The 20,310-nt window shown below is 43.1% G+C and overlaps 1 protein-coding gene across 2 annotated transcripts in view; it reads left to right on the plus strand.

Moving 5' to 3' along the window:
- Window positions 1–20,310, plus strand: part of USP12 (ubiquitin specific peptidase 12) — a 59,959-nt gene that overhangs the window by 27,497 nt on the left and 12,152 nt on the right. For both annotated transcript variants that reach the window (XM_027557537.1, XM_027557536.1), the window contains exons 2-4: window positions 4,745–4,825; window positions 14,175–14,388; window positions 19,758–19,984. In XM_027557537.1, coding sequence (XP_027413338.1) covers window positions 4,745–4,825; window positions 14,175–14,388; window positions 19,758–19,984 — 522 coding nt within the window. The remainder of the gene's footprint in view (window positions 1–4,744; window positions 4,826–14,174; window positions 14,389–19,757; window positions 19,985–20,310) is intronic.

A 20,310-nucleotide genomic window follows, 5' to 3' on the forward strand; every position in this document is an offset into this window, starting at 1 on the left:
CCCACTCCAGTACTCTTGCCTGGAAAACCTCCATGGACATGGAGGAGCCTGGTAGGCTGCAGTCCATGGGGTCACTAGGAGTTGGACACGACTGAGCGACTTCACTTTCACTTTTCACTTTCATGCATTGGAGAAGGAAATGGCAACCCACTCCAGTGTTCTTGCCTGGAGAATCCCAGGGGTGGGGGAGCCTGGTGGGCTGCCATCTGTGGGGTCGCACAGAGTCGGACACAACTGAAGTGACTTAGCAGCAGCAGTGTGTTGTTAAGTTGCTCAGTCGTGTCTGACTCTTCATGACTCCATGGATGGCAGCATGCCAGGCTGTCCATCACCAACTCCCGGAGCTTGCTCAAACTCAAGTCCATTGAGTCAGTGATGCCATCCAACCATCTCATCCTCTGTCATCCCCAGCATCCAGGGTCTTTTCCAGTGAGTTGGCTCTATATATCAGGTGGCCAAAGTATTGGAGCTTTTTTTTTTTTTAAACTGTCTCCATAATTACCATTGAGTTTTTTACTTTCAATTATAATTTTCAGATTTGGAAGTTTTATTTGATTCTTTAAAAACAAATCAGCTTAGGCTTTAAATTCTGACATTTGTTCTTATAATCAGGCTTTTGCTGTTTCTTTGTATATACCAACCATTTGCTTTATGTCATGTCTGAAATATTTCTGATGTTTAGCATCTTGAGTCTTAATTCTTCTGTCTGTATTTTCACTGGTTTTTACACATGGTGCTTTGTTTTTCTGCTTTTGTGTGTATGTGTGATTTTTGACTGTGAACTCAATCTCTTGGGAGTTTTACTTGCGGGAATTCCTTGTGGGTGGATTGAATTTGTCTTCTGGAATGAGTCTGTAATTCCACTGTTTGCTAGTTGTGGGCACCATCCGCTTAGGACCTTGTTGAATTACATTTCCTGCCTGATTTTGTTTGTGTGTGTGAATCTGGGTCACAAGCTTTGATGGGGGCCAGCTTGTGGTTATGATGTTGGGAAGATACTGGTCGTCTCTCCCACCCCCAGGCCATGGACAAGTCCTGCAGGTTCTTTTGCCATCTCCTCTTGTGGTGCAGGGTTATTTCTTGTTCCGCCTTTGCTGAAGACACAGCCCTCTCGGCTCCCTTGCCGTGCTTGGGTCTCCTGCCGGTCCCCGTCTTGAGCGGGCCCTGAGCCTCAGCCCTGGTCTCCGTGCCCCGTTCGATCTGGCCATCAGCGTGGGGTGCTCGGGTCGCTGGTGTCGGCAGGTGCCTCCTCATGAAATCCGTCTTTGGCATTTGCTCATCTCTCAGGTTCTCCCATCACTTGATTTTTGGTTTCTGCAGATTTCTTATTTTCTCACCAGCTCACTAAATTACTATATATATATATATTTTTAATTAAAAAGTTCATCCACTTTTTGGTTGTTTTCATCAGGAGGGTCATAAATATCTAATCACTTCTTCGTGATGAATTTGTAGCAATAGGTCCTGAGTCTAAAATAATCTTACGTGGTAACAGAAGAGTCAGAAAGAATGTTTTCTTCCTTCAGTGTGTTGTGTTCTCAGACAAAACAGATGACATTCCTGATCCCCATGGCTTTAGAGCAGAGATTCCTGAGAGTGCCAGCATTTCTTCCCTTTGTCCCAGTGAAGAATCATGATTTCACGCAGTGTTGTTAATTGCAGTAGGAACATATTTCTCAAATGTGGGGATGGGAGACTGTTCAGAGCCATCCCTGTTGGATGTTGACAGGTTCTAGGCTCAGTTTAAATTTTGGGCTGCTGGATGGACTATTACTTGACGTGATAGGGTTTGGCAACCTTCAACAGAATCTTAGAATCTTCAGGGGATGGTGTTTGAGAACTCTTGTAAATGTACTAAAAAAAATTGTATAGCACATTTTCAACTTGGTGGGGTTTTTTTCTTTATTATTAATTTTTTAACCAATTAATGTCTAACTACAGTGTTGAAAACACTTCTAAATTAAAAACAAAAAAAGAACCACTCATCAGCCACTGGATTGCTCTGTCTACACCCTGCCTTTGTAGTTAGCATTTGGCTAGAGGCAGGAATGTGCTCTGGTCGTTTCTGCAAGAGAGTCTTGAATTCCTGCCATGAGACTGTCCTCCCGCACATTCACAGAATCAGCGCCGCGGTGTCATCGCGCTGCACTAAGGTATAGTTTACTGCGCTGTACCTTAACTTAGCGCTCACGTCCGTAAGTTCCGTGCTCTCTGTACTTCCCATTGCAGTCTGCTGCCCTTACTCCATCTATAACCATCTATGGTGCTTGTCATGTGCTGGTTGACTTGGAGTTCCTAGAGTTTTGTGTGAATCAAGTAATGTCCTCAGAAGTGTGGATAAAAGTGATTAGACATGATAGAATGTTGAGTTAGAAGAGACTTTAGAAATTTTCTGACCTTTAGCTGTGAAAACCTAAGTTGGTGTAAGGGCTTCCTTGAACACCCAACAGATGAGCTTGGAGCTGGGATTTGGAAAATTGCTGAAGAAGTCTACCCTGGATATTCATTGGAAGGACTGATGCTGAAGCTGAAGCTCCAACAATTTGGCCACCTGATGCAAAGAGCTGACTCATCGCAAAAGACCTTGATGCTGGGAAAGATTGAGGGCAGGAGGAGAAGCGGGGGACAGAGGGTGAGATGGTTGGAAGGCACCACTGATGCAATGGACATGAATTTGAGCAAGCTCTGGGAGACAGGGAAGGACAGGGAAGCCTGGCATGCTGGGTTCTTGATTCACCCTAAGGGCGAGAAATGCCTTCCTTGGGTGTGCCTGCTGGCTTTTACTGTTCCAAGTAGATGTCCTTTGACAACAGCACCTTTTCTAGCTTTTGTGTATGTGTGTATGGAAAGAGGTTATACTTGTTTGCATGACACCAGTATCAGTTTGAATTCTTAGTGATAGTTCTCAGCACACGCGAGGAAATTCCGTGACAAGACACTCGAGCTGGTGGTGTGGACAGTGGGCGGTAGGCTCCCCACAAAGGGCTCTGGTTCAGTGGATCTTGAAGTTGCTGTCATAACTGAATTTCGTGTTATTATTAAAAAGTGCATGGAATGCCAAATTTAAATAGTATCTGTGAGCTAGGGCTTATATCAAGGTCTTATATAAAGCTAAATAGTATGTCTTAAACAAGTAAACATCATGTATAAATACAGGTGCTGGGCGGCTGAAATGTATTCAGGCAAATGTCTTGCTTTGGTCGAGCTTGACCACCAGCCTGCCTGGTTCCTTCCGTCAGGCCTTATTTTCAGGCCTGGCATGTCAGGAAGCCAAGGAGGCGCCACCTGACAAAGGGCCGGGCTTCCAGGCTCAGGAGGCAGCAGGGGCACGCTGGGCACCGGGTGCTGTTGAGTGCGGCTGTCCCCGGGGAGGCGCCGTGTGCGTGTCGTCCTGTCCGCGGCTTCGTACACAAGGCAGCGTTCGGCTGTTTTGTGGGTAGTGTCAGTTGTATTCATCTGGTCCTGTGTTTTCTGGGGAATTTTGAAGTTAACAGCTACTCTGTCTCCAGAATCACTCTGACTTCCCTTTCAGACTTCGTCTGGAGTGCATTTGCTGGCACGCACCGGTGCTCAGGGCCTTTGTCACCCCCGTCCCCCCAATCCCTTTTCCTTCGGTGCCCCAGATGCACAGACGTGTCGACCGTATTCCTGAGACCGTGGCACGCGGTTACTCTCTGAGCAAGGCCCTTCTTTTGTTGGGTGTCATCTCATTCTCCGCTCTTGTCTTTAACCCCCTTCACTTCCGCGTCCTGGCCTCCTCCGGCCCCACTCAGGTGCGTGTCGTGTACATTCTCCAGCCCCTTTGCCGTGCGCTATTGTGTATATATGTGGTAGTGGTTGTGTTGATCTTTTTTCTTTGTGTACCTAGTATTATGTATTTGAGAAATACCTGTGTGTTTGAATGAACTCTGCTTCATTTATTCTGACAGCTACGTGGTATGCTGTCATTTTATGGGCCATCTGTTCATAGATTGCGGTCAGCTGTGCTGTCACCAGTGAGACTTCAGGAAGCGTTCTTTTTTTAATGTTTTTTTTCATATTATTCATCTATTTTTGGCAGTGTTGTGTCGGTCTTTGTTGCTGCGCAGGCTTTTCCTCAGGGGCTGTCCTCTAGTTTCTCGCTGCAGTGGCTTCTCTTGCGGTGGCGCACACGCTCTAGGCGCACGGGCTTCTGTAGTGGCAGCACCCGGGCTCAGGAGTTGTGGCCCACGGGCTTAGCTGCTCCAAGGCACGTGGGATTTTCCTGGACCGGGGATTGAACCCATGTCTCCTGCGTTGGCAGGTAGATTCCTTACCACTGAACCACCAGGGAAGCCCTCAGCAAACATTCTTGTCCCCCTTTGTTCTGCATGAGAAATTTTCATGCGTACACTGCTGAAGAAGTGTTAGGTTGCTGAAGGTATGCCTGTTTAACTTCATGATGTCTCTGAAATCACGCACCTATGAGACCACAGATACAGCAGGGGCTCTCATCCATCACATAAGAATCATGTAGGAAAAGGAGCAGGATTTAGTAGAATTCCTTGATCCAACTGTTCCTGCAAACTGTTTTTTTTTTTTTTTTTTTTTAAGTCATATTATTAAAAGGCTTTCTTCTTCATTGTCACCCTTTATTTTCTTTCCATAATGTTAGGTAGTTACAGGAAACAAAATCATTTTAAGGATCTCTCTGTAATGTGTATGTATCTGTGATAGTATTGGGAAAATACCCTGAATACTGAGATTTCTCCTTTTCATCCCATAGGGCGCCAATGCCTCGGCATTAGAGAAAGAGATTGGTCCAGAACAGTTTCCAGTCAACGAGCACTATTTCGGATTAGTCAATGTAAGTATCAATGTAAGTTAATACGTAAGTAGCCTATAGAATTGTGCTTGGAAGTAGTCTTAAGGACGATGAATGCAGTTCATAATTTATTAAAGGAAAATTGTTCATTCGCATCAGCAGATTTAATGCAAGAAACTCGACTTGGAATTTCAGAATTCTCTCTAATGGGAGAGAGAGAGGCACTGCCTGAAGCCTTAAGAGTCTTGAAACAGTTTCTAATTTATCAGCCTGATTTTTTTTTTTTTTTTTTTCTATTTTGTGTCAGAATTTTCTCATAACCAAAATCTCATATGGCCTAGACCAAATGATCTGATTCTTTGAGAATTATATACATGTCTAAATATAAGTGGTCTACATGTACAGATAGAAATAAATATAGTTTTGTAAATGTCTCTGTGTGTCTGTAGAGTCTAAAGAACTTTCTTTAGAATTTTGAACTCTTTCCTGAATCATCAGAGAACACAGATCTTTACACGCTTGGCATGGTAGTTTATGCTATTGTACTATTCTGTTAGGTGGATCTGTGGCATTTTAAATATATATATATATATATATATGTGATAATACAGGTACGAAAGTAAGTTTTATTAAACTTGGTTCTAGCATGTCGTTATGTACACATGGATTTCTTGTGCCATTTGAGGAGGGCAGATAAAGTGGTGTGTGGTGTCACCTTGCCAGGGGACTCTTCTTTGTCTGTGCTGGACAGAGAATCAGCAGTGCCCACCCTCTTCTGTATTCCCCTCCCTGGAGAAGACCACTCATCAATCCTCTGGCTCTTTTTTCTGGAATGTGTCCTTATAGAGTAAATAAGATACTTATACTTCTATTTATATATATATATACACACACACACGTATATGTATACTGACTTGCTGTTTTGGCAGAAATAGAAGCAGGAACTTTGCTGTCTTTTCCCATCATCCCTGCCCAACTTCACTTTCCCTGGTTCTCCCAGTATGAAATTAATCTTGGCCTTAATTGTCACTTATTCTTAACCAAAGTCTTCAAGAGAACCAAAGAAAGCCAAGAAGACCATGTGTCAGTTTCCACGGAGCTGTGCCCAGCAGGCCCCCTCTGTGCTCTCCTGGTGCCTGGCAGCGTCTCTTCTGTTGCCCTGCACGGCCCCTGCGCTTGACTCCTTCCCTCCATCCCGACCCCTTCCCAGCGGTTTCCTCCCTTGCTTTGCAGAACACAGCCCGCAGTCGCTTGTTAAGGAGGTGTGCACAGGTATAAACTCTGAGGTCGTGTGTACCAAAGACAGGTTTGGTTATCTGTCTCTAAGTGTCAGTTGGACGTCCATCCTAGGGTATACCCGTCCTTCAGAGTCTCTGGGGCTTGCTCTGGTGCTTTCTGGCTTCTCTTGATGCTGAGAGGGCACTTGCCTCTCAGCAAGTGAGAGAGCCTCTCAGTAAGAGAGCCATTCTGGCTCTTTCTCTCTTATGAATGTGCCTTCTTTTCCCCTTTAGAGGGTGTCTGGGAGTCCTGAAGGGTGTTCTCTGTCCCAATGTTCTGAAATCTCATCCTGTCTCTTGATGGGAACCCTGTTGTGCTGTTTACTGACCCATTCAGACTAATGATGTGTGTCCCTCAGGTCTAAGTCATTTCCAATACTATTATTGGGATAGTTTTCTTCCTGTTACTGTAATGTCTCTGTTTTGTCTTTTTTTTTTTTTTTTTTTTATGGTTAATTGCATATTGAAACAGACTGATTCCTTATTTTTATTTTTTATCCCATTTTTGATCATTTCCCTTAGTCTCCATTTTAGACTGTATCTTCAACTGTTTTATCCACTCTTTGCATGTTTCATTTTTTAGAGTGTTACCTTGTTTGTTTGTTTGTTTTTTTAATCTTGTTTCATGGAGACAATATCTTCTGCTCCTTTTCTTACGATATTATTCAAAGATTTTGTTGTTGCCGAGGTTTTCTTGCACTCACTGGATTGTTTCTGAGACCTTTGAGTTTATTCCACTCCCCCGCCCCCACCTCTTTTTTAGTATCTTTACTATTGGAAGGTTTCCTCAAATTTTGTTCATCTAAAAGAGTGAAATTTTCTCTAAGTTTGCTCTGTCTCTGGTCCATTGTCATCTTCTTTAGCCTTTTGAGTTTTTACCTAATCTATTCTTTTTTTTTTTTATTTTTTATTTTTAAACTTTACGTAATTGTATTAGTTTTGCCAAATATCAAAATGATTCCACCACAGGTATACATGTGTTCCCCATCCTGAACCCTCCTCCCTCCTTCTTCCCCATACCATCCCTCTGGGTTGTCCCAGTGCACCAGCCCCAAGCATCCAGTATCGTGCATCGAACCTGGACTGGCCACTCGTTTCATACATGATATTTTACATGTTTCAATGCCATTCTCCCAAATCTTCCCACCCTCTCCCTCTCCCACAGAGTCCATAAGACTGTTCTATACATCAGTGTCTCTTTTGCTGTCTCGTACACAGGGTTATTGTTACCATCTTTCTAAATTCCATATATATGTGTTGGTATACTGTATTGGTGTTTTTCCTTCTGGCTTACTTCACTCTGTATAATAGGCTCCAGTTTCATCCACCTCATTAGAACTGATTCAAATGTATTCTTTTTAATGGCTGAGTAATACTCCATTGTGTATACGTACCATAGCTTTCTTATCCATTCATCTGCTGATGGACATCTAGGTTGCTTCCATGTCCTGGCTATTATAAACAGTGCTGTGATGAACACTGGGGTACACGTGTCTCTTTCCCTTCTGGTTTCCTCAGTGTGTATGCCCAGCAGTGGGATTGCTGGATCATAAGGCAGTTCTATTTCCAGTTTTTTAAGGAATCTCCACACTGTTCTCCATAGTGGCTGTACTAGTTTGCATTCCCACCAAGAGTGTAAGAGGGTTCCCTTTTCTCCACACCCTCTCCAGCGAATCAACCTACCTGATTTCAGGCTCTACTACAAAGCCACAGTTATCAAGACAGTATGATACTGGCACAAAGACAGAAATATAGATCAATGGAACAAAATAGAAAGCCCAGAGATAAATCCACGCACATATGGACACCTTATCTTTGACAAAGGAGGCAAGAATATACAATGGATTAAAGACAATCTCTTTAACAAGTGGTACTGGGAAATCTGGTCAACCACTTGTAAAAGAATGAAACTAGAACACTTTCTAACACCATACACAAAAATAAACTCAAAATGGATTAAAGATCTCAACGTAAGACCAGAAACTATAAAACTCCTAGAGGAGAACATAGGCAAAACACTCTCTGACATACATCACAGCAGGATCCTCTATGACCCACCTCCCAGAATATTGGAAATAAAAGCAAAAATAAACAAATGGGACCTGATTAACCTTAAAAGCTTCTGCACATCAAAGGAAACTATTAGCAAGGTGAAAAGACAGCCTTCAGAATGGGAGAAAATAATAGCAAATGAAGCAACTGACAAACAACTAATCTCAAAAATATACAAGCAACTCCTACAGCTCAACTCCAGAAAAATAAATGACCCAATCAAAAAATGGGCCAAAGAACTAAATAGACATTTCTCCAAAGAAGACATACAGATGGCTAACAAACACATGAAAAGATGCTCAACATCACTCATTATCAGAGAAATGCAAATCAAAACCACTATGAGGTACCATTTCACACCAGTCAGAATGGCTGCGATCCAAAAGTCTACAAATAATAATAATCTATTCTTTTACTGTCATTTTATTTGGGGTTTCGTGGGGAAGAGAGTTAAATGAATATTTAATTTCCCTTGGTTATTGAGAAGTCTAGCCTCGACTTCTGTATAGTATCTGAAATGCTTGCACTTACATATAGAGTTGCCTAGCGATCAGAAGCCTCATTTCAGTTCTGGGGGAGCAGACCCTATTTTCTTCAGTCTCACTGCTCCTTTTCTGTGGGAACCACTCTTACCTGGTTCAGACCCCAAAGCTCATTTGTGTCTTGAACTGTCGTAAAGCTGTGCCCATTGTTAGTGTCCCGGGAGAACCTCTCTTCTTTAGAACAGTAGTGTTTTCTATATTGAAGGCTATCTTACCTTTAGCTTGTCCTGTGTAAGCATTCCAGCCTTCTGCCTTTTGTGCCTAAGTAACTTTTTTGCAAATAACCTCCAAACAAGTAAAACAACATACTTGATACGATATGAGTCCTAAAGCTCTGTGGGGCTTCTCTAGTGGCTCCGTTGGTAAAGAATCCGCCTGCAATGCGGGAAACCTGGGTTCGATCTCTGAGTTAGGAAGATCCCCTGGAGGAGGGCATGGCAACCCACTCCAGTATTCTTGCCTGGAAAATCCCCAAAGACAGAGGGACCTGGTGGGCTGCAGTCCATGGGGTCTCAAAGAGTTGGACACGACTAAGCACAAAGCTCTGTGGTATTTTTTTTTTTTCTGCTAATGTTTTTAACTCAATATGATACCAAAAACCATTGTTGATTGTGTTACCAAAAGTTTCTAAGAAGGTATCATTTTTATTACTTCGTATGCACCAGTCTAAATTCAGAAGGTGGAGTTTGTGTTTCTCCCTGAAGCTGAATAAATGAGGTTCCAGTAAAGCCAAGGAAAGCCGGAATTTCCGATCTCTGTGCCTTGTTACAGTGATGAAGAATTGAGATCCCTGAGATCCTGAGGTAACCAGGGCTCCGGCTGTGAAGGGTTAATGAGCACCTCGAACTCTGCTCAGAGATCAGTGGTGGTGAGAGCAGGCTCAGCTGACCTGGGACAGCGACACACGCTCCTGTGATCTGTGGTCTTGGGCCACTTTACAGCTGTGTTGTGTGCCTTGAACCGTTTTCCATGAGCTCTATTTCTAACTCTTACACTGTCATCACCCTTCTCTCTAGTTTTCTTCTCCTTTTTTATTTGGAGTTATCACACTATTTATAGAGTCCCTTAAAAACTAAGGTTGGAGCTCTGAGAAGCTGGGGAGATGGCTTAGTTAATTCAGAGGTGAACATTTGAACATTTTCCTCCTGACCCTATGCCTGTTTGCCAAGTCGTTAGTGTTTATAAACAACACGGAATGCAGCTGCTTTAGGAACTTGGTGGTTAATCTTTCCTAATAATTGGATTCTGTTAAAATGAGGCACGTGTCTGTTTTCTTCTAATCAGTCTGTTCTAGCAAAGTGTGCATTTCCAGGTTCATTTTAATCAACCTTACAAAAAGCGAATACTGAAAGCGAATACTGAAAAGAGTTCCTGTTAGGTCTTCCTGATTGAATCCCTTTTTGCGACTAGTAAAGTACTAGAATCACTCAAAGGCATTTGCTTTTGGGAAACTGTCTGTGCATTTGGGCAATTAGAAAAGTAGACTTTTTTTTTTAATGAAGAGAAGGAAAAAAACCCCATAGTTTAATTAACCTACCAGAAAATTCAGAGTGGTTACTCTTCACTTTGTTAATAACAATCTAGTTTCCATTACTTTCAGTTGTAGATATTTTTATCTTGGAGGAACATTTTCGCAAATGATAGCTTTCATGTCAGTTGACTCTTCCTGATAACTCTGATGTCTATCCCTGTGATTTGCATAATACATATAGTGGGGGTTTCCTATTGAGTTAACCCTTGTGGGTACGTTAGTATTTCTGATGTTGCAGGATGTCAGGAGAAATATGGGTGTGCCTGGTGGGGTACAGGGGAGTGCAGAAACCATCTCGAGAGGCGGAGGAGCCTTTGGGTGCTTTCTCTTGCTGTAAAATCCCTCTTTTTCATGTCGGCTGTTTGTGCAGTTAGCTGAATTCTTTGAAAACAAATGGTTTTAATCTGATCAGCCAACTTGCCTTTTCCCCTTTATATCTTGTAGCCAATAAATACTTAGTCGAGTGAAGTTGAGTGAAGAGTCATTTAGACTGCTAGTGTCTTTTTCCTACGTTTTGTGCAGTTGCTCCGTTTTTAGCAGCCTTTCGAGAATCATTTTAACTTTCTAATACATAAGCCCCCAAACACAAGTCGGTTGGGATTAATGAATCTTTTTGTGAGGCTGAACCATCTTATAAAAGGCTTTCTCTAACCTGAACTGATAGTAGTCATTAGTTGGAACTCTGAATGCAGGGAACAAGGGTCACCATGGAGGAAAGAGAAATAAAAATGAAACTTACCATTTGCAGGTTACAGGGTTGAGCAGGCTGATGTCTCTTGGTTCTGTTTTCTTTTGTGTTGATTTCATTCTCCATTAGTTTCTTCCCACCTGGTGTCCTTAGGCTGCTCAAAGCCTATATTATCAGAGATCGCAGACTGTTCATATCAAACCTGACCAAAGAACTCGGGCCAGACTGGATCAAGTGCCTGACCCTGTGGCAGCATCTGCAGAAGGGCTTGTGACTGACCCCCTTACAGAATTTGCATAGAGAAGTCAGTTCCTGTGAGGAGGCCTGGGGCTGGGCAGCAGGTGAAGGGGGGAGGAGCAGGTGAGTAGGGGGGAGTAGGTGGGGGGGGCAGGTCAGAAAGGGGGTCAGGATGGGGGTCAGGTGAGGGGGAGGAACAATGTCCCTGAGAATCTGGATTAGGTACCCTTGGCTGCAGGGAGCAGGTGGTTGGGGATGTACCTGAACAGAAATTGTGGGGAGAAGAGGGTCTTCCCTTAGAAGGGGATGTTCATGGGACAGGCATCGTCACCAACCAGCGTGGGTGACAGTGGAGCAGTTAGCCATTTAAAACATTCTGTTGACATTCTGTTGACATAATAGTGGTTAAAACCAGTAGTTTCCAAATGGAATATGTAAGATGATTCATTGGCGGGTGGGGGCAAAAGTATGAGCACTGCTAATGTTCATTTTTACCTAAAAATGAAAGATAGATTAAGCTTTGCTGATTCTTAATAAATGGACAATGCTGGCACCCGTACTCTGTCCACACATGTGATGGCTCTGTATCACTTCAAGTTGCACAGTGCTGCAGGCTGATGGTACCACCCCTCTGGTTTATTTGTGCTGCTGCCATCTATCATGATTTAAGTGTAGACCTGGGGATTATAGGATTTAATCTGTTTCAGCTAAGCTAATTTTCCAAAAGGGACAGATGACTCAAAAAGGTTGTTTCAAAAATAACCATGTAGTGATGAGGTATGCCAAACCACACTAAGTTCTTCATGCAGATCATTGAGTTACTTCTTCACAAGATTGTAGAGGTTGGTGCTGTTATAAACGTCATTTACAGATGAGGAAACCGATAAAGAGAGTGGCTTGGTAACTTCCCTAGGAAGGCGTTGATAGTAAAAACCCATCCTGTGCTTTAAAGTCATTTGAAGTCATTCTTTAAGTAATTCTGCCATCAATTTGATAGACATTTAGGTTTATTTCTGTTTATTTTTGATTTTAGGAATTTATTTTTTCTTCCTGTTTTAATTTAATTTTTTAAAAATATGGATACAGGGACTTTCCTGGTGGTCCAGCGGCTAAGATTCTGAGCTCCCAGTGCAGAGGGCCCAGGTTCGATCCCTGGTTGGGGAATTAGATCTCACATGCTGCACCTGAAAGTCTGCATGCTGTAACTAAAGATCCTGTGTTCCTCAGTTGAGACCCAGGGCAGCCAAATAAATCTTTTCTTAAAAATATGGGTGCAAAAGAAACTTCTTATAACCATGTACATGCACAGCAGTCTCACTTTCATTGCTCTCTCCTCTTTTCCTTCTCTCTATAAATAATCATTTATATTAGCTTTTGATTTAGCCTTCCTAATTTTAAAATATCAGCGGACGTGTGCATGTGTTTATGGACATAGTTGAAGGTTGCATTCTTCAGCACTCCTCTGCAGGTAGCCTGTTAGAGTTTCGCGTGCAGGACCTTACCCTGGGACAGTGCTCTGAGAACTGTCCTCGGTCCTTGTGTACTCCTTGGATCCTCCCTGAGTGACTTCCAGGTGTTTTATTAGCCTGCTTTTCACGTCATTGTCTATTCACGGGAAGGAAGAAGGAAGGCAGAAAATATTTGTCAAGCTCTGTGTTCTTCTGTTTGTAAAGTAAGACTGTTTCCTCCCTTGTCATTAAATAGAAGGAAACTCGTGCCTCCCTGGCGTCTAGTGGTTAAGACTTTGTGTCTCCAATGCAAGGGTGCAGGTTTGATCCCTAGTCGGGGAACTAAGATCCCACGTGCCTTGGGGCAAGGCCAAAAAAAAAAAGAAGGAAACTGAAGCTGAGTGACTCATGGTCGCCTGCTCCAGGCCACACGGCCAGTGAGAGGTGGCGCAGACATTCAGGATTCAACTCCAGAGCGAGTCCACGTCCTCCTGATGGATTGAGCACGAAATGCCAGTGACCTGGCATTTCAGCATGTCAGTGGTTAGGCTGTCACACTGTTGATTCTTTCATCTAATACTTCAGAGTATCCTGTTTTTTTCTTATTTTCTGTTTTTATTTTTTGGATGGCCCTGAAGAACTTGATAGTAAACTTCACTATTATGTTTTTATAAAAGAATTTTTGAGAGTTATATTTTTAAATGTACAGTATAGAAAATAGTTCTTATACAACCGATACTATCAAAACAGTGAGAATTGGAAAAGAAAAAAATTCTCCAGAATCCTGCTGCTGCTGCTGCTAAGTCGCTTCAGTCATGTCCGACTCTGTGCGACCCCAGAGACGGAAGGCCACCAGGCTCCCCCATCCCTGGGATTCTCCAGGCAAGAACACTGGAGTGGGTTGCCATTTCCTTCTCCACTCCAGAATCCTAAACCTTATCTAATTTCACTATTTAAACTGTAGTTCTTTAACTCAGTGGTCATAAAGGCCAAATTTATCGCATGTATCTTTCTTCCATTTTAACCTGAAACTGATGTCAAGAGCATCCATTTAATGTTAAAATCTCTAATTTGCAGTCAGGACAATTATTTTTACCCTCAGTTCAGTTCAGTCGCTCAGTTGTGTCCAACTCTTTGTGACCCCATGGACTGCAGCATGCCAGGCCTCCCTGTCCATCGCCAACTCCCAGAGTTCACTCAAACTCACGTCCATTGAGCCGGTGATGCCATCCAGCCATCTCATCCTCTGTCGTCCCCTTCTCCGGCTGCCTTCAATCTTTCCCAGCATCAGGGTCTTTTCAAATGAGTCTTCGCATCAGGTGGCCAAAGTATTGGAGCTTCAGCCTCAGCATCAGTTCTTCCAATGCATATTCAGGACTGATCTCCTTTAGGATGGACTGGGTGGATCTCCTTGCAGTCCAGGCACTCTCAGGCATCTTCTCCAACACCACAGTTGTACCCTCGGGTACCTTTTGATTTATGAGGATCATAAATATTCGCTATCTTGCTCTTTCTCTTCTCTCAACAACTCTAGGCTTGGAAATTCTTTCTCTGGAAATTGTTTTACCCCCAATTTTAACCAAAAAAAATTTTTTTTTCTTCTTTTTCTATCCTAGTTTGGGAATACCTGCTACTGCAATTCAGTTCTTCAGGCACTTTACTTCTGTCGTCCATTTCGGGAAAAAGTTCTCGCATATAAGAGTCAGCCCCGGAAGAAGGAGAGCCTTCTCACGTGCTTAGCAGACCTCTTCCACAGCATCGCCACCCAGAAGAAGAAGGTTGGAGTCATACCTCCTAAGAAGTTCATAACAAGATTGCGGAAAGAAAATGGTAAATAACTCTTCTGCTTCTCAACCTGCTGCTGAGGTAACAGGACGGTCGGGTGCAGCAAGCGTTGGCTGGGCGTCCTCACGCCTGATGGTGCAGTGGCTTCTGAGAAGCCAAAGGCGGTGTTCCTGCCTGGAAGGCAGCGCCAGCCGGCTCAGTGAGGACACAGTCACTTGGGTTCCTGTGAGGTGTGGCTGCCGTCTGAAGTGTGCTGTACAGAGATTAAATTCTGTATGCCCGGATATGAGAAATCGTCATTTCTCTTTTTTTGCCTACTTGGCTCTTTGATCAAGGAAAGTTGTTGGGGGCCACTTCCCCGGTGGTCCAGTGGCTAAGACTCCAGGCTCCCAGTGCGGGCGGGGGTGGGTGGGTTGGGGGTGGCTGGGTTTGATCCCTGATCAGGGAACTAGATCCTGCATGCTACAGCTAAGACCTGGTGCACCCAAATATTGAAAAAAGAAAAGTTGTGGGGTCTTCTGCAGTTTTTTTGTTGATTTTTTTTTCCAATTACTGTTCATTTGTGTTTTTTTTGGTAATGCTTTTTATGCATATTAACTCATTTGATCCTTACAATAACCTGATGAAAGGCCATTATATTTCCCCCACTTTAGCCATGAAAAAAAAAAAAAACAAAAACTGATGCTAAAAGACATACCCCAGGCAAAGGAAAGCGCCAACACAATAAATGAAACTTTCTGGCTTAGATATATGGTTTTAACTCCACCCCCTACCCCACCCCACCCTTTTAAAAATAGTTACTGGCTACACCCCCACTTCCCTTTTCTCTCTTCAAATAGTTTTCATTTGATTTCCCTAGCAAGCTCATCATTAGTCACTACTTCCTCAGTTGCCTTAATGTCACTGGCACTCAGGGATGTTACGGTGACCTGTCAGGCCCGTGTCCTCCCTGACGTCTGAGCCCAGCGTCTGTCCAGGGTGGTGAACCGCCTCGGGAAGCTCGGATGGACTTGAGAAACGTGTGGAATTCTTTTTGCTTATTTGCTTGGAATTAGGCATTTCAGTCACTGTAGAAAGAAAATTGGGTGTTATTTTTAGTTTCATTTGTTATCTCTCGAATATAATGATGCCCATAGACATATAATTTGAGAAGTTTCTAAGGTTGGTTATTAATGGGGAGTCCTGCCCTTAACTCAGTTGAACTGTTCATTGTCACATGAATCGAGAAAAGCATGGGTCATACTGAATTTCCTAAAACATATGAAGATGCTGGAATAATATAATTATAGGTTACTCTTTATTAATCTGATAACCATGTTAAAAGTTTTGTTCATTTTCTCCATATACAAATAGATTAATTGCTCACAAAAGCACTTTTTAAAATATTTCCCTGATTCAAAGCTAAACCTACTTACTGTCTTAAATTCCAGATGTGTCGAGTATCTGCTGTGGTGAGAAAGCCAAGTACAACTCTGTTAGAATGAGAGTGATTCAGGTCTTCTCGGAGAGTTGTTGTTTTTTTTAGTCTGTGTTGGTGGGACACTTAAAAAATTTTGTCCTGGTAGAAAGCTCATGTACAGTTGACGTTTGGACAGCATGGGTTTATATTACACAGGTCCACTTGTACGAGGATTTTTTCAGTAGTCAATACTAGAGCCCTGCATCGTCTGTGGCAGCTTAAATCCACAGGTGCGTGACCAGGTACGGAGGGTCCTCACATACAAGGGGCCGACTATGGTTTTACATGGGTTTTCACCTGTGCAGAGGGCCACCTCTCCTAAGGTGGCTTGAAGTCAGAACAGCTGGCTTGTAGCAATGTGCAGCATTCACATTGCTGTTGGGGGTCAAATCTGTTCTTCTTATGTCACCTTCACTGTTTCAGGGCCTGTGGTCTGTTCATTCATTCATTCAAGAAATGCCAAATGACCTCTTTGGTTTACCATGGGGTTGAATGTTTTTTCATGTATTTTATTTAACCTTTAAAATTTTGTTTCTATAAGTTGTTGATTTCAAGTCTTTTGCTGACTTTGTCTTTTGTATAAATTCTTTTTATGTTGAAGATGTTCATACCTTTCAGGTTTCACCATCTTAAAATTTTTAAATAATTTCTAATGTGTAGAACTTAGTCTTATGTGGTCATATCTGCAGCCCTTCTAAAATGTAATTTTTAAATTCCTTGTGTCTTAGGGAGGCTTTCCCTCGATTTTCTAATCGGTTTCTATTCTATCATTTTGAAAATGTAAACTGTAAACTTCCTGAACTTGTATAAGGTCTGGAGGTGAAACTTCCTGGTGGGGTGGTGGTCTGAGTGCATCTTGTTGGCTGGATACAGATGCCTGTGTGGCCAGGTGGCCTGGCTGCCCGAGTCCCCTGGGTGGGGCCAAACGGCCTGCCTTGAGTCCTGGTCCTGCCGATTCCTGGCAGTGTCTTTACCACTCTCTTCCATTTCCTCACTTGTTAAATACTGCTAATAGCGGTGTCACGGGGTTGTTAGGAAGATGGCATTAGGCCCTGCCCTGGAAGGTCTTCCTCTCCAGGCTCAGGGTACATCATGTGAGCACAGGTCAAGTGCTTAGTGTTTCCATGACAGGACTCATTTGAGTAGCTACAGGGGACGTTCCACGGAGTTACAGGTCTTTGGAAGGGCCCTTAGAGATTCTCTGGATTAAATATATTTTCCATGATGCCTTTGTTCCCTAAACCTGACTGCACAGCAGAATCACCTGGAGGAGCTTGGAGAAGTGCAGGTTCCAGGCCTCACCTGACTCTGGCAGAGCGTGTACACGGGGCTGTGTGGCCCAGTGATTTATCATGTTCAAGGCTTCCTCTGTGATTCGTATACATTTGCCCTGGCACTGCCACAAGGTCCACTTTCCGCTTTAAAACTTTCCCTGTTGTAGTATTTATCAGTTCAGTCCTATTGCTCAGTCGTGTCTGACTCTGTGACCCCATGGACTGCAGCACGCCAGGCCTCCCTGTCCATCAGCAACTCCTAGAGCTTGCTCAAACTCATGTCCATTGAGTCGGTGATGCCATCCAACCATTTCGTCCTCTGTCATCCCCTTTCTCCTCCTGCCCTCATTCTTTCCCAGCATCAGGGTCTTTTCCAATGAGTCAGTTCTTTGCATCAAGTGGCCAAAGTATTGGAGTTTCAGCTTCAGCATCAGTTCTTCCAATGACTATTCAGGACTGATTTCCTTTAGGATGGACTGGTTTGATCTTGCAGTCCAAGGGACTCTCAAGAGTCTTCTCCAACAACATAGTTCAAGAGCATCAATTCCTCAGCACTCAGCTTTCTTTATAGTCCGACTTTCAAATCCATACATGAGTACTGGAAAAACCATAGCCTTGACTAGATGGACCTTTGTTGGCAAAGTAATGTCTCTGCGTTTTAATATGCTGTCTAGGTTGATCATATCTTTTCTTCCAAGGAGTAAGCATCTTCTAATTTCATGGCTGCAGTCACCATCTGCAGTAATTTTGAAGCCCCTAAAAATAAAGTCTGTCACTGTTTCCATTGTTTCCCCATCTATTTGCCATGTAGTGATGGGACCGGATGCCGTGATCTCAGTTTTCTGAATGTTGAGTTTTAAGCCAACTTTTTCACTCTCCTCTTTCACTTTCATCAAGAGGCTCTTTAGATCGTCTTCATTTTCTGCCATAAGGGTGGTGTCATCTGCATATCTGAGGTTATTGATATTTCTCCTGGCAATCTTGATTCCAGCTTGTAGTTCATCCAGCCCAGCATTTCTCATGATGTACTCTGCATATAAGTTAAATAAGCAGGGTGACAGTATACAGCCTTGACGTACTCCTTTCCCGATTTGAAACCAGTCTGTTGTTCCATGTCCAGTTCTGACTGTTGCTTCCTGACCTGCATATAGATTCCTCAGGAGGCAAGTCAGGTGGTCTGGTATTCCCGTGTCTTTCAGAATTGTCCACAGTTTATTGTGATCCACACAGTCAAAGGCTTTGGCATAGTCAATAAAGCAGAAATAGATGTTTTTCTGGAACTCTCTTGATTTTTCCATGATCCAGCAGATGTTGGCAATTTGACCTCTGGTTCCTCTGCCTTTTCTAAATCCAGCTTGAACATCTGGAAGTTCACAGTTCACATATTGCTGAAGCCTGGCTTGGAGAATTTTGAGCATTACTTTACTAGTGTGTGAGATGAGTGCAATTGTGCAGTAGTTTGAGCATTATTTGGCATTGCCTTTCTTTGGGATTGGAATGGAAACTGACCTTTTCCAGTCCTGTGGCCACTGCTGTTTTCCAAATGTGCTGGCATATTGAGTGCAGCACTTTCACAACATCATCTTTTAGGATTTGAAATAGCTCAACTGGAATTCCATCACCTCCACTAGCTTTGTTCATAGTGATGCTTCCTAAGACCCACTTGACTTCACACTCCAGGATGTCTGGCTGTAGGTGAGTGATCATACCATCATGACTATCTTTTTTGTGAAGATCTTTTTTGTATAGTTCTTCTGTGTATTCTTGCCACCTCTTCTTAATATCTTCTGCTTCTGTTAGGTCTATATCATTTCTGTCCTTTATTGAGCCCATCTTTGCATGAAATGTTCCCTTGGTTTCTCTAATTTTCTTGAAGAGATTTCTAGTCTTTCCCATTCTGTTATTTTCCTCTATTTCTTTGCATTCATCACTGAGGAAGGCTTTCTTATCTCTCCTTGCTCTTCTTTGGAACTCTGCATTCAAATGGGTATATCTTTCCTTTTCTTCTTTGCCTTTCACTTCTCTTCTTTTCATAGCTATTTGTAAGGCCTCCGCAGACAACCATTTTGCCTTTTTGTAGTATTTACGGGACAATAGATTAAGTGAACTAATAAAAAGCAGTTGATTCTTACCACCTCAATACATTATGTATGAGGATAGGTTTTCTCTTTTTTGATCAATTAGTATTTTTTAGAAGATTTTTGGAGAAGGCAATGGCACCCCACTCCAGTACTCTTGCCTGGAAAATCCCATGGACGGAGGAGCCTGGTAGGCAGCGGTCCATGGGGTTGCACAGAGTTGGACACGACTGAGCGACTTTGCTTTCACTTTTCACTTTCATGCATTGGAGAAGGCAATGGCACCCCACTCCAGTACTCATGCCTGGAGAATCCCAGGGATGGGGAAGCCTGGTGGGCTGCTGTCTATGGGGTCGCACAGAGTCAGACACGACTGAAGTGACTTAGCAGCAGCAGCAGAAGACTTTTATTCATCATAACTTTATTTTCCCCACATTTGAGTCATAATTTGTATATGTGAAAGGTACCTGTTTCTTGTTCATTACTAACAGTCCCAAACATTTTATGTAATTCTGATAGAATACTAGATATACTTTTTTTAATTTAGTTTTTTTAATGAAGTTATTCATTCTGAAATAATTCTCTGTGTATCATTATTTTTAGAGCTCTTTGACAACTACATGCAGCAAGATGCCCACGAATTCCTAAACTACCTACTAAACACCATTGCTGATATTTTACAAGAAGAGAGAAAGCAGGAGAAACAAAATGGTCGTTTGCCTAACGGTAACATCGACAGTGAAAATAACAGCACACCAGACCCAACATGGGTTCATGAGATCTTTCAGGGAACACTGACTAATGAAACCAGGTGTCTTACTTGTGAAACTGTAAGTATATCATCAAATGTCGTATAGAACACATCTAACCCATCGTGTTAAAAGTTCTTTGAAGATGAATGTGAGAGTGAGCTTGAGAGTTGTGGTGCCTGTGACCGACGAGCCTCTCAGCTGTCTCTTGTTGACTGAACCCTGAGCCGGCAGAGGAACACTCGCTGCGGTGTGAACTGTGCGGAGACTTCATGTTGAACAGGAGGGCTGTGTTGTGACTGCAGTGTCGTACAGAGTAGTCTCGCTGCTCTGACGGCCCTCTGTGCCCCGTGTATTTGTGCCTCCCCCCGCCCCAGCCCCTGTCGGCCGCTGGTCATTTTACTGCC

This window comes from Bos indicus x Bos taurus, chromosome 12, assembly GCF_003369695.1.
Source record: "Bos indicus x Bos taurus breed Angus x Brahman F1 hybrid chromosome 12, Bos_hybrid_MaternalHap_v2.0, whole genome shotgun sequence".
In the NCBI taxonomy this organism is placed as follows: Eukaryota; Metazoa; Chordata; class Mammalia; order Artiodactyla; family Bovidae; genus Bos; species Bos indicus x Bos taurus.